At 41.2% G+C, this 15199-nt stretch overlaps 1 protein-coding gene across 2 annotated transcripts in view; it reads right to left on the bottom strand.

Moving 5' to 3' along the window:
* Positions 1 to 11078, bottom strand: part of MED13L (mediator complex subunit 13L) — a 295013-nt gene extending 283935 nt beyond the window's left edge. For both annotated transcript variants that reach the window (XM_026514953.4, XM_048221460.2), the window contains exon 1: positions 10902 to 11078. In XM_026514953.4, the coding sequence (XP_026370738.1) occupies positions 10902 to 10973 (72 nt within the window). In that variant the 5' untranslated portion in view covers positions 10974 to 11078. The remainder of the gene's footprint in view (positions 1 to 10901) is intronic.
* Between the last annotated feature and the right edge of the window lie 4121 nt (positions 11079 to 15199).

Below are 15199 nucleotides of genomic sequence, written 5' to 3'. Positions count from 1 at the left end.
ATATGAAGTAAAATGTAAAAATTTTAGCTACTTTTTTAAAATTTATTTAGGCTCAAACTCAATATATTTAATCTTTGAATTTGAAAAAAAAAAAAAAGGAAGATTGTCCTCTCTTCCTTCACACTTAGTCAAATCTTACATCCTCACATCTTTGATTTGAGGGGTCTTACTCTCTTCTAGCACTAACCCCAGACATCGCCTGGGTTCTTGCTACCAACTCCCACCAGACTCCTTTCATCAACTAACAACTTTCCTTCTATCTTCCATCTTTTCTTTCTGCCCCTCAACTATTGTTGCTAAGTCCACAAACACAAATGAAGCTCTTGCATTCTAAAAAATTTCCTTCAATCTACCTTTCAATCTCCTTTCCTCCCCACTCCCAAATCCCTGCTTGCCTCACAATCAAGCCTCTTCAGCTGAAAAGTACCATTCACTCATTCTGCAACCCACCAGAATCCAGAGTCTATCCTCAACAGTCAAATGTAATGATTTCAATGAAGTACCCAGCCATCCAAATAGCAAACTTCCTCATCTTCCACTCCTTACCTCTTCCCTTCAAGGTCCACTATGAAAGCCTCCAAAAATCATGATTATTCTCTTTATTTTTATTGCAGAGAAAGCAAATTATAGTCGACTGTAAAGCACATATAACACATACATTCATGACTTAAGCGTCTAGGCTTCATGAGAAGTAATCCTGGACCGAAATCTAATTTTGTTTTAAATGCACAAAATTTAAAGGAGGATGGGTTACACAGTTCAACAATTCTAGTTTGTCTATGTAAGAGAGCAATCCTAGAAAGGCTTTTAAACACATTATTAAATGTAATACCATTTAACATACTTGTTTTTCCTCAATTCATTTCTCATAATAGTTTCTATATCATCTTGGATTATCTCCTGCTTTTAGTTTCATATCCCATCTGCTCATTTAAGATGCACGTCTGTCCAGTTTCTGAAATATTTGTCACTTTAGTCATTAGCATTTTGCGTAATATAGCACTGTGTTTTTTTTAAAGTTCAGAACTGAATTATTTTAGAAAACTGATTATTTTAACATCACCATTTCTTAATCCAAATTGGCCTGCCCACACTTCAGATTTTCCACCTAACAAAAATTAGATTTCAATAAGTTTTTTAAGACGTTATTTATTTATTTATTTATTTATTTATTTATTTGAGAGAAAGAGCACGGGGCGGGGGGAGAGAAGCAGACTCCCCACTGAGCAGGGAGCCCGAAATGGGGTTCAATCCCAGGACCCTGAGATCATGACCTGACCTGAAGGCAGATGCTTAACTGGGTGAGCCACCGAGCACCCCAGATTTCAACATTTTGTAATTTTTTAAAAGGAAACCAAGAACCAAGACCATAAATCAGAAGTGTTCTCCTACATACTTCAGTAAATATTCTCAAGGACAGACTCAAAGAGTTGTCAACTGAGCTTCCATAGAATGTCCTTTCCGCTCCTCTCTAGCAATTCCTTCAAGATCGTTTAAAACTCCTCTTCCGAGTTTTTCTAGCTACAAAGTCCTATGCTATCCGTTAGTGATGCTCTTCCTCTGCACTTATAAAATAGCATCCTAGAAATTAAATAGCACATGTAGGTCTTTTTTCCCACATATCAAAGCATTAGCCCTTTTATAAGACCAAGCCAGATTCTAATCACTACTGATGTATATACATTATTCAAAAATGAATTCTGTAAGTCCTAAATTTCACAAACATAACATATAAGAAATTAACATTTCTAAATAGTTTATTGGCTACCCCAGCCAATCTCACACCCAATTCTTTTTCATTTCATTAGGGCTCAGAAGTCCTAATTTACCACACAAAATAACAAGCAGAAACCTTATCTCTGGTGGTGAGTGAAGGAAAAAAGGTAAGGGAAGAGCTAAAGGACAAAGAAATATAAAAATCTTTTCCTGATGACATCAGAGGACCTGCCACTATTCTCAAAGTTTTAATAAAAATGTATCAAAGAGGAAGCAGGAAGGGAAGGGAAAATTCTTCCCATGGCGGGGAGGTGGGGGGCGCAATCTGCACCTCTCAACACTCTCTTCAAGCCTCTCTTTCTGACAGCACTCCTCTCTCCAAGGCCTAGAAACGGGCCTAGGTGCTGGGCTGTCCTCACTCCCCCTGACTGAGGCCAAGAAGGGTTTTTAGGGAGTGCCTGCTCTGATTGCCAGCACTATACAGTCAGAGGAAAGGTGCTCCCAACGTTCTAAACAGGAAAAATAAATATAAGTTCATTCCCATAAAAATGTTGCCATAAATAACACAAGTAATCAAGTACAACACAACATAAATAAGCTAACAATCATTTGTAGCAGCAGAAGGCTAAGTCTTTACGTGGAAAAAAACCTCAAGAAATTACTTTTTTTTTAATATTTTAGAATGCTGAGGAACACCTACATGTAAAAGTCTACACCTCTGGATAAAAACTTAGGACTTTATTCATATTCCACTTGACTAATACAAAAACTACCGCTGGGGGTGGGGGAATTCACTCCTTCAACAAGGTCTAAACAATATTTTTAGATGTTGCTGCATTATTAAATGGAAAACAGAAATTAGCCAGTAGTTGAGAATATATACTTTGTTCAAAACATAGTAAGGGTTGTGACATGTGTGTCAGACTAAAACATGATTTAGTCTTTAAGAAGAAAAAGATATTTATTAAGTACTATTTCTGACGTTCCCTGAGACAAATCTCAAAATGTTAATAGAACTGCTATTTAAAGTTCAAAGAGCACTATGGAGCTGCCAAGGAATTAATAGCTTAAACTACCAAATAAGAGCCACAGTTCAATTTCCAGGCTCAGCCAGCCATAGCTTAGGGTTGGTACAGCAAAATCACTCAGCACATTAAAGACACAACCACACAACTGTAAATCATATATACAAATGAAAAACTGGAACATCCTAAGATAAAATTCAAGTTTTTCTTCTCAATAATGGCTTATTTATGAGGAAAGATACAAGAACAATCTAATCTCTTGCTCCCCTAAAACAAGTACAAATATAACATAACTGCCATACTTAAAACAACTAATTTTGCCATTGCAACTTCCTAGTGAACTGCCTAGGGCTACTCTCTGACTTGAGTTGTAATTTGTTAGAAGTCTACCTATTAAAAAACATTCTCTAGTCTCTCCTTAAAAGGTACTCAGAAATGATCTTTTGTATTTCCTGCCCTCCCTATTTCCATCAAGTTTACTGAAGGAGAAACTGAGGCACATAACCATAAAGCAACCAACCTGATCTGACTAGTTAGTCACTAATAAAAAGTGTGAATACCACTCAATTTTTCCCGTTACCATTCACTGCCCATTATGCTGGGCTAATGAAAAGTAATCCTAAACTGAAGGCTGAGCAAAAGCCCTACCGTACACCATAAAGAATGAAAATGAAGGAATTCTAGATCAAGCCCCAAACAAAATCTCCAACAGGTTCCAAAATCTATAGGCCGCCTACCACACTACAGAAAACTAAATACTAACTAAATTCCTATTCCTTTGATATATGATAAGTACACATCTCTTGATCAGTTGGAATTCTCTTTTAAAAAGGTTAGAACTCACCTGAAATACGAAATATTACCAAGCCACAGTACATATGGCCTAGAAAATATATATTCAGAATACAGAGCTACAAATCTAAATAAGTTCACAGAAGAACAACATAATTATGATCAGGACCTAAATGAGCAATGAGAACTCCCTTAGGAATAAGATAGAGAAGAGAATAGTTGTCCAGTAATTCATTCATTCAACAAACAGTTAATGAAGGCCTAACTATTAAAGAGAATGCGAAGATGATACAGACAGGGTCACTGCCCTACAAAACCGCATGTGCTTATCACAGGTACATAGAAGAAGGTACATACACGGAGCAAGAGTGACTAGTTCTGCCAGTGAGAGTCAGGGAAAGCTTCACAGAGGAGGTGATATTTGACCTACTTAAAGGATGAGTAGGATTGTGCTAGGCACATATACACATGCAAAAAGATAAAAAATAATTTAAAAAGAAAAAAAAAAACTAGGAGCTGGTTCCTGAGTTAGATATACATATGTTTTTCCCTGTTTCTCTGTAGGACATTAAAATTCAATCATGAGAATTGCCAACACAAAATGTTTTTTCACACCAATTATACTCTTTTGAATACTCTACTTATTAGCTCTCAAATTAAACCCAGATGGATTTAATCATCTTTTCTATTTAATGAAATAATGTAGAACTCTATGAGGAAGCTTCATGTGTCTTACACAAAAATACTTCCTCAGAAACTTATCAATGCCCTCTGGGGGGAAAATAAAATCAAAACAGTTTTCATGCAATTTAATACACCCTTTTAGATGATCAATCTTTGAAATTCCCACTCAATATTATAAAAATTCTATTCACAATTATATATTTTATTTAAAATAAATCATTTCCTCAAATTTAAACATCAAATGTCTTAAAATATATCCAACTGATGCAGTGATTTAGAACAAATTATGACCCAACTATTACAGTAATGAGATCTAGTGATGAATGAGAAAAGAATATTTACCTGCAAGTTTACCTAATTCTCTTTATCTTCCCCTTTCCATTTCTTAGGTTCAAGTTACAAATCTAAACTATGCAAAATAAAGACACAAATGAAATTTTAATATAATCAACTCAGGAGGTTCCTTCAACAGTAATGGAATTTCACTGCACTGGAAAAAGTACAAAATGTAGAAAGCTGTCAACCAGGGCTCTGTACTATTTCACAGTAGTAAAAATATAGTTTTAATAGGATCCTACCACAATTCACCAAGAATAAGAAAATAAACATTCAGAAATATATGTAATAAACCAGAGTATGGAGATGCCAATGACATAACATTTTCCCTTGGACACAACTGATTCTAATTCTCATCTAGAAAGAAAGAAAAATAAAAAGTCATCTTTCTTCTTTTTTTCCAGAATCGAATCCAAATGTACTCTGAAAGACGTTTTATTAGCTCAAAAAAGGAAAACAACTTTATTCCAACAAACACAACTAAAGCATGCTAACACAAATGCAAGCAAAACAGGCACTCCTAAAAGAAGACTATGATAGCCAATTTATGGGGATAAAATCTAATCTATAGTACAAATGATTTTTAAAATTAAAGAATAAAAACACTGTAGTAGAGTAAGGGAACTGTCGGAAATAAACACCAACCACAACATTTTCAATGAATTTAAAAATTTTATATCAAATAAGAAAGGACACAAAACTTTGTTGATGTACATAAGTGACTTTATACTAAACAAAAATTGGGCACGCATACATATTTCATTCATGCAAATGAGTCTGAATTTACAATTCCTCGTTTATGTTAATATTTACCAAGATTAATGGAAAATCATCTCCCCTATGTAATGAAGTGAATTCCCCCAACAGAACAAAGCTAACACCTTCAAATCTTTCAAATAAACAATGAAAGCACATACTGTAAAAGGAAATTATCTGAACAGGATCAGAAAGAAGTTAAATGATTCAAGAGGGAAAAAAAGTTCTAAATTCCAAGAACACGTTACAAATATTGATTAGTTCCAAAACTCTAAGTAAGTCCTATGAAACAAACGTGTGTGTATGTGTGTGAATTTTTTTTAACCATACGTCACAGCACATTTTTAGGCTAATTACCTCACTTTGCAATTCATTAAATATTATTTCTCAAAATAGGAATGTTTAAAAAAAACAAAATAGGAATTCTGGTGGCCAACACTACGCAACACAAATAGTTTATAAAGCAGATTACATTTTAAATAAATGGCACCAATAACAATGTTGCAGAAAGTTTTTTTCTCGGGGCGCCCAGGTGGCACAGCGGTTAAACGTCTGCCTTCGCCTCAGGACGTGATCCCGGCGTTCTGGGATCGAGCCCCACATCAGGCTCCTCCGCTATGAGCCTGCTTCTTCCTCTCCCACTCCCCCTACTTGTGCTCCCTCTCTCGCTGGCTGTCTCTATCTCTGTCGAATAAATAAATAAAATCTTAAAAAAAAAAAAAAAAGTTTGTTCCTCAATTTTTAACAAACACCTGCAATGCACATTTCAGTAATAATAATACCCAATATTCAACCATATTATTAATTTTCATAAACGCTGATCTCTCTCACTGGCTAGTTTCTATGAAATAAACATTACCCACTTTCAGAAGAAAAAAAAAACATCAGTGGTACCTTCTACTGCTGAAGGAGGGAACATTATTATTCTATCAAAAATAAGTCATATCATTTCAGAAAAATATCTAGTCTATCTCTGAATCAAACTTCTGACAGTTGTACTAACTGTTCATTAAAAAAAAATCCAGATAAGCAATCTTTTTACTATTGAGTTTCATCTCAATATTAAATAATCTGGCAAACATAACTATAGAATGTACCTATCTTTTGCAAATGGTTGTCTTAATTTATAGCGTATAGTACAAACTGGTGACAGAGTATCTTCTTTATTAATCTCAAGAGTAGAGGAGATCTCTGAAAGTGTTTGAGGAATACAATTAACTCACAATTAACAAGGCTAAATTAACAGTGAACAAAAAAAGATGAATCCATTTTTACATACCTAATTAATATAATCCACTACTATAACTTAATGTTACTTAAAAGAATGCCTTAAGAGATCTTTTTTCCAAATAAATGCCTAATACAATCATGAAAAAAATGACCAAAACATTCCAAAGAAAATGCTAAGCTATATAAGCAACTGGGATAACTCAATAAACACTTATAGTCCTAAAGGCACCCCCAGGCCTTCCTTCTCACAAAGAAGAAGAAAGAGTCCCAACCTAACTTCCTCTCAATGAGCACTTCAAGCAGTAACACAGCAACATTATTTTGCAGCATGCAAGTCTTACGTATATTATTTTCTCTTTAAAATTATGAACTCATCACACGTACAAATGGCTCTTTAAAACGGTCCAGTAAACTGCTACACTATGCCTTAAATTGCTGTCTATTATGTACTTAAAAATATTTACTAGCAATTGGAGGTTAATACGGCAACTATTACCGGGTGGCAATTATTGCTATTAAAAATATATAAATACTGTAACACCATGTGCTACTAACAACAAAATGCTAAAGAGAAAACATACGTTAGCAAATTATAAATATTTTCATTAAAGAAAATAAACCATCCTGTAAAATGATGCTTTAGGTTTAAATACTAAAATTGGCAATTGGGATGAAAAAATACCCTGTGTATGTATTTTGGCACTTGAGAAGATGAGAGAAATCATTTCCTTTTGCTCATTTTCAACTTAAAGCCCTCCCCATTTGGTTCTATCTCAAAAGAATAGATCCCAAAGTTTCTATATTTACAACTATCTTCCCTCTCTGCAAAAATATAAACCTCTCAAGAAAAAAGAGAGAACAGGTCAACAACAGATCACCTTAAAGCTGCATATACAGAATTAATGGTCCTCCATAGGAAGTATGTACTAATTGTGTATGTGTTTCAATTCAGGGAGGGAGAATTTGCTGTCATCACGTAGTTACCCCGTAGTCAGAAAGATTCTAAGCAAATAAAACAACGTGAAGGTGGAACACACATACTTAAGAATTAGATCGCCCCATCTCGAAGAGTATATACTTAAATCTAGTTAAAGAACACAAAATCACTTTCCTCCATATGATCTCAATAGAGAAACAAAACTAAAGAAATATTTCTATCTGGAAATTATGTCTTCCGTCAAGGGTGAGTTGACACACCATAGGGTGCACTGTTACACTTTCCAAAAAGACAAGATTTAACACACTTAACTGAACTATAACTGAGTGAATTTATAACAAGAGTCTCCCAGAAATGTGATGAACAGCATGAGAAAACAGTTTTGAGCCACAAAGGTAACAGCAAAGCATGTACTTAATGCAGGAGCTATGAATCTCACAACAGCAAGAATAAGAAATACATACAATCACCCATATCATACACATACAAGCGCATTTTTTACGTTAGGAAGTGGGGATTGGGGGGGTGACAGAATTTGGGGACTCTGATACCATGCAGCAGAAAATCAGAAAGCAAAACGAGAACTAACAAAAGTCTTAAGGCAGTTGATTGCACAATCTACTTTTGCTAAGCCATAATGAACACTTCAAGGTAATAGAAATTGGGTGGATCATTAGTGTGGTACAGAACTTGAATCTCTAGTTTATATTTCAATCCACATTAATATGAGTATATAGGTAAATTCTCTATAAACAATACTTTTCTCTGCTCAAAAATTGCAGGCCAAAAAGAAAAACACATGCTATTATTAATCACATAAGAATTCTTGTAGTACATGCTTTATTTTAAACAGGAGATGATTTTATCTCCTTTGGAATTAACTATTCTATACAATGTACTTTAGACAACATATTTTTAATATTCTAGGTTCCTGCTGTATCTGATTTTGAAGGAAAACTCTTCATTTGGAATGAGAACTTTACATTATCTGAGGCTGTTTAACTGATTATCAATTAAAAAAAAATAGCACCTTATCCACCCTCCACATACGAGAGAATGTAGACATTCTACAGTCCTTTAAGAAAAAAAAAATGCCAACCCATGAATTTCTTCAGTTCTGCATTTCAAAGTTGCCACCTAATGAGTAATCCTATACACACATGCATACATACACACACACACACACACACACACACACACTCAATTCCCAGTTCAAAAAGGTTGAGGAAATACCCAAAGTACAAACCTCTAGTCAGTTATAAAACAAAATCTTCACCTATAAAATTGCTTGTTTCTCCAAAAGAATCTCAAGCATCTTATCTCTTTAACATTATCATCACTACTTGAGCTTTAAAAAAAAAAAAAAAGATAAAAGAAATGATATATCTTAAAGGCTGGCTACACATATGAATATAGTTTCATTGGTCTATACAATCTACTGTATATAAATTAGCCACATATACACAAAGTCATTACCAGTCAGAATGATATATGGTAATTTCGGGGCTCTCTCCTCACTAATATTGGTCTACTTGGTTATTTTAATTACCTGTTAAAGTGTCAATGTGGTCACCAGCCACCAAACAAAAACCATTTTAAATACCCCTTAATCAATATGTTTGCTAATCTATTAAAGTCTCTCAATCTGATACTAAATGATATTCTGGGGGAGAGAAAAGAGGAGGCAAAATGAATTCTATTTCCATATGTCAAAAGATCAAGGGAAAATTCTCACAGTACAAAAAGGAAGAATTGAAACTTATAACTGAATTTTAAGATTAAATACCTAAATAAAAATGTTGGAAGAAAAAACTGACCTGATCTATATACTATAGTGAAAGCACAGATACTATGTCACTCTGTCTTTGTGGGTAAAAAATCACGTGTTTTGATGTTTTCTATCTGCATACGGAAATATTTAATAAAATAGCACTTCCATTTGAAAAGTTGGCAAGAATGTGTATTTCTCCACTAGTCTCAAAGGAAAAAAAAAGCATCTATGCCTACCCATAATTAAATGTAACTAATTACAATTTGAACACTAAATTATTTATCCAGTGTAATTATAAACAAGGATTAAAAGGAAATAATGCTTCTATCTATTGCAGAGGTTACAGAAAACAATTTCCAAAATGCATGCTCTCCAAAGGCAGTCCCCCCAAAAAGGGTACATAACTTAAAATAAGTTGGGTTTTTTAAAGGCTAAATTAAACAAACCGTTCAGCCAATTTTCCAATTATATTCTACGCTTGAAACATAATTGCCTTACATCTGTTTACAAATCTTTGCTCAATATTTAAACAAATTCGTAGTCTCCCGGGCACATAGCTATACATACAGTAACTCATGCACAAAGCACATATTTAAAGACCACGCACTGCAATTATTAGCCTAAACGCCAGGTTTAACAAGGTGAATGTTTTCAGAGCTAGGTAATACGACCCAATAAAAAGCAAAGATGGCATTTACCACCAAATGTCACTGCCACCGCCAGGAAAGAGTTGCTGGAGCCCTATACATTTTTAATTTCGATGAATCTAGACGTCGTCGTCGGGTGCCAGGCTTCCAGGAGAACAATTGACACCCTAACTGCTTCAAGATTAAGGCAGGCGATTCAAATCCGAAGGAAAAGTTGTCAATTATCAGAGAGAGAGCGCGAGAAAGGCGAAGGCAGATAAAAGCGATGTTATCAAACCGCCCAGCTTGTTGCTTTTGTGTGTGTGTGTGGATTCGTTGTTAGGATAGAGAAAACAGTTTTTAAAAGACACAGGAGGAGAGAAAGAAGAAAAAGCCTTCTCCACCTTCCGTCGGCTCCGTGCAATGGCTTTACGGCTCTCCAGCGTAGTAAGCCCCGAGAGGCAGGCGGCTGTCGATGTTTACAATCGCGGGAGCTTCGGGTGCAAGAGTCCTTTACTGACACAATCGCATTCAATCAACTGTTTTCGGGCGAAATTGCAGGTGTCATTATGGAATTTAAAAAAAAAAATTCAAAAGGCGGGCGGGCGGACAGCCGATCCGACAAGGGGGGAAAAGGCTGCTTATCGCGGGCGCGGGCAGCACAAGGCAAAGCCTTCCACATTTAGGAAAAAAAGGGGGAAAAGGGGAGGGGAAGGGGGGTGTGATTGCAACAGAGGGTGGGCGTTCGAAGTGCGACCCAGAATCCGCAGCTTTGAGACTTCCACATGCAAATTCCACGCCGAGCGCCGCGCTCACAAATGATTTTTAAAGAGCCAAATAAACACTGGATGGGATCCAAGGCGAGGGAGAGACGATCCAAAAGGGGGAGAATCGGCGAGAGGCGAACGGCGGGGAGAGGCGAGGGAGGGGCGAAGTCCCGGCGGCGGGAGGAGAAAGTTGGTCGGCGGCGGAGGTCGGGGACCCCCCCCCCCGGCTCAACCCCCCCTCCCCGCAGCCCGGCTACTCACCAGCGAGAAGAGGTTGGAGTGACAATCCTCCAGGCTCGCCCCGTTCGCCACCCAGTTCGCTGCCGCAGTCATGATCCTCCGCGAGCCCGGCCGCCAGAGCGGGGCATGTCTGAGCGAGGCGTCCGAGGCGAGGCCGGGCCGGGCGGCGGCGCCTCGCCGGGGAGCGCGGGGCGGCCGGGCCGCCGCCGCCGCCGGGGGAGGGCGCGAGGGCCGGCGGGCGGGCGGGAGGCGCCGCGGCGACGCCGCGCCGGGGGCGGCGGGCCCGGGCCGACGGGGGGGTTCGCGGCGGCCGCGCGGCTCCTTCCTGCTCGGGCGGCGGCGGCGGCTCCCGCGGCTCCGGCGGCGGCGGGGGGCGCTGTCCGCGCGGCCCGGCGCCCTCCCCGCCTCTCAGGGCCGCCGCTGCCTCCCGGGCCGGCGCTGCGGGCCGGCCGCCGCCTCCGCCTTCCCTGTTCCTCAGCCGCTGCCGCCGCCGCCGCCTTGTTTATCTCCAGCCACCGACTCCCCCTCGGCCCCCGCCGGCGCGTGAGGGGAGGCGAGCCCCGGAGCCGCCGCCGCCGCCTCGGAGCCGCCGCCGCCGCGGAGCGCGAACTCGCGAAGGGGGGGGTGCGGACGAAGCCAGCGGGCGACCCCGGCAGCCGAGCGACGTCCCCTCCTTCCTCTTCCTCCCCCACCCCCCCCTCCTCCCCAGTCAGCCTCGCTTCTCCTCCCTCCCCGGGCTCGCTCGCTCTGACAGCAATGGCGGCCGCCGACCGCGGCTCGGCCCGCCATTGGCTGGCGCCGCGTCACGTGACGGGCGCCGGCCGTGCGGGGGGGCGGGGGGCAGGCGGGGGAGGGGCCCGGAGCGGCGGCGGCAGCGGCAGCGGCGGCGGCTCGCGGGCGGCGCTGCTGAGCCGAGCGCTGCTGGAGCCTCCGGCCGGGAGAGGGAGGAAGAACGAGAGGGAGAGAAAGAAGTACGGGCAGCGCGGCTTCCCGGCGGGCGGCGGCCGGCCGACCGGAGGCTAACGTGGGCTGCCCCCGCGTGGGCGCCGTGCCCCGCCCCCTCGGGGGGCACAGATCTCAGCGGGGCGCTACCGCGGGCCCCGGGAACGCCCGTGGCGGCCGCGGCAGAGGGCTCGGGCACCCCCACGGTGTGTGCCGGCGGCCGCCCAGGCCGGCTGGCGTGGCGGGGCTCTGCTGTGGGCAAGGCTGCCGGTCCCAGTGCTCCGGGGAGTGCCTCGGCGTGGTCGCACTCGGTCGTCCGCGTTTTGCAGATAAGAAAACTGACGCACAAAGAGATTAAGTCGAAGAGATTAAGTCCCTTGCCCGAGGTCGCCCAGCTGGGAGGAAGAGGCGGCGGAATTCGAACCCCTGCACCCATGCACAGTGAAGCCAAGCGCTTGCACTGGGCTTTAGAAGCCTCGCCCAGGGATATCCACTTCTGCCACTTAGCGCTTTCTGTGTACCAGGCGCTATGCAACGAATCCATAAATACCTTTTGAGCCCTTACTCCTAGGCACTGTGTGTATTTATTCATTCAATGCGTAAATGTTTCCTGACCTCTTGCAATGTGCCGGAATGTAACTGCCAGGCACTGTACTAGGGCTGTGTTGGGAGCAGACTCTCCTTCATTCATTCAATCACGAACATTTCCTGAGAGCATATGGTCTGGAAGTCCAGAGGAGTGCCAGTCTGAAGAGGAGGCCCTCTCCCAACCTTCAGGGCGTTTGCTCCCTGCAAAGGTGGGGAGGAGAACAACTTCTTCACTAAGAAGCCCCCAAACATGGAAGAGCCAGCTGTTCCAGGTGGATTGGACTAAAGGGAAGGAAGAGTAGAAAACAGGGCAAAGACGGCATGTAATACAAGAGAGAAGATTTGACATGTGAATTGAGCTTTGGACCCACCACAAAGAATGCTAAAGTAAAAGCCATGAGCAGCATGTTATAATGTGTATTATCACCATGGCGGGCACTACGTTATAACCCACTGACACTATGTTATAATGGATGTACATACATTATTTCATATAATTCTCAGAATAACCACATAGAGAAGATACTATTATTATTCTTAGACTGTAATAAGCCAAGGCTCAGAAGTGCAGCAGCATCTCCAAGATCTCGTTAGTGAGCCACGCAAACCCTAGTCTATCTGCCTCCAGAGCCCAAGCCTGAATCTGGAAGGCTCTGTGAGCAGATCCCTGCCATGGGCTTTGGCACCCCCAGTTAATGTTACCTTGACCAACATAAGTTAATTCTCTGAACCTCATTTCCTAATCTGTCAAAAAGAGATCCTAACTGCTGACCCACTGACCTCAGGCTGATGTTGTGCATTTCTATTAGGATACTCTTGATGAAAATGTTTAGGGAAAAAAAAGCCAAAACACTTTATCAGCATGCACAGTGTGACTTGGGCCTGAGCAGTCAGACAGTGAGATAGTCCATCACATCCAGGTGTATTTCCATCCCAAGAGGTCTTCATTCTACACACTTGGTCACCAAATTCTCATTCTTCAACAAATGTAGGTTTAACTTTTTAAAACTCTTCCGGAACAACCTAATAGAAAAATGAGCAAAGGACATGCACAGTCTAGAGAATAGGAAAGACATATGGCTTTTAAATATGTAAAAAGATGTTCAGACTATGAGCATCGTTGCTATGGACTGAATGTAACACCCTAAAATTCATATGTTGAAACCCTAATCCCCCATGTGATGGTATTTGGAAGACAGAGCCTTTGAAAGGTAAATAGGTCATGAGGATGAAGCCCTCATGATGGGGTTAGTGCCGTTATAAAAAGAGACACGAGAGAGATTGCTCCCTCTCTCTTGCTGTGTCTATCTCTGCCATGTGAAGACATAATGAGGAAGAGGGATCTTCCCAGGAACCAAATCTGCCAGCCCCTTGATCTTGGACTTCCCAGGCTCCAGAGCCGCGAGAAATTTCTATTGCATAAGCCACCCAGTCTATGGTAATTTGCGATAGCAGCCCAAGCAGACTACATCACTCATCATAAGAAAAACAGAAATTAAAAACAGTATTGACAATATTTTACAAGCTTAGGCAAACGTGGAGGGAAGCAGAATTCTAACACACTGCTGCTGGGAATATAAGTTAGCACTGCAGCTTTGGTGTCAATTTGGAGAATATCAAAATATATAAGGTACATACACTTTGACTCAGAAATTCTAGGAGTTCATCCTACAGAGATAATTGTACAGTTATTTAAAGACTTGTAGCGCAAGGACGTGAACTATAGTGCTGTTGGCAACGCAGAAACTGGAAGCAATCTACATATCCATCATTTGGGGAGTAGTTACCAATATAATGTAATCCCATGCAGCCATTAAAAATAATGAGTGAGCACTATGTGGGATAATATAGGATAATCTCAGAAATAGATTATTGGGGCACCTCGCTGGCTCAGTCAGAAGAGTGTGCAACTCTTCGATCTCCGGGATGTGAGTTCAAGCCCCAAGTTGGCTGTAGAGATCACTTCAAAATAAAAAAATAAATAAAAAATTTTAAAAATAGATTATCAATTGAGATATCCCCAGAAGGTTCCATGAGATAATAGTAATATCAGTTGCCTCTAGGGAAGAGGAGTTAGGGTGGGGATAAGAACTCCTGTTCACTGTACTGCTTACGTTTTCTTTCTTTTTTTTTTTTTAAGAGTTTATTTATTCATGAGAGAGAGGCAGAGGCAGAGGGAGAAGCAGGCTCCCCAAGGAGCAGGGAGCCCTATGTGGGACTCAATCCCAGGACACGGGGATCACGACCTGAGCCGAGGGCAGACGCTTAACCGACTGAGCCACCCAGGCGCCCTCTTTTTTTTTTTTTTTTAAACTAAATGTGTATTATTACCTATTCAGTGCAATAAGTTAGAAACAACACAATCAATCAAATTGAAAACAGAATAATCAAGTGGCACCATCAAAGTAAATAAAAAAGCAAATAAACAACACAAGACAAAGGAGAAAAAGTTCATCTGAGATTTCCTTGGCTGTCAAAGCCAAGGCCCCAGGGTGGAAGGGAGAAGGCCAGATGTGCCCTGTGATTGCCCTGGCAACATGAGCACAGAATGAGAACCCAGGGGAGCCGGGTTCTAGTCTTAGATGCACCAATGAGCAGCCCTGTTATCTTAGACAAGCCACTCCACCTCTCTGGGACTCAGTTTCCTCGTGTGTGAAAAGAGCAAGCCCAGTGATCCTTCAGGTCATTTCCAGCAAGGCAACTCTAACTCTCCTCACAGCTGAGAAGGCTGATAAAAGATCCGCAGGAGCTCTTCCTCCGTAGAGAAAGCAGTGAGAGTTTGATGGCAA

This window comes from Ursus arctos, unplaced genomic scaffold, assembly GCF_023065955.2.
Source record: "Ursus arctos isolate Adak ecotype North America unplaced genomic scaffold, UrsArc2.0 scaffold_34, whole genome shotgun sequence".
In the NCBI taxonomy this organism is placed as follows: domain Eukaryota; kingdom Metazoa; phylum Chordata; class Mammalia; order Carnivora; family Ursidae; genus Ursus; species Ursus arctos.
The sequence above is the reverse complement of the archived record's forward strand: the minus strand, read 5'-3'. Positions and strand labels throughout refer to the sequence as shown.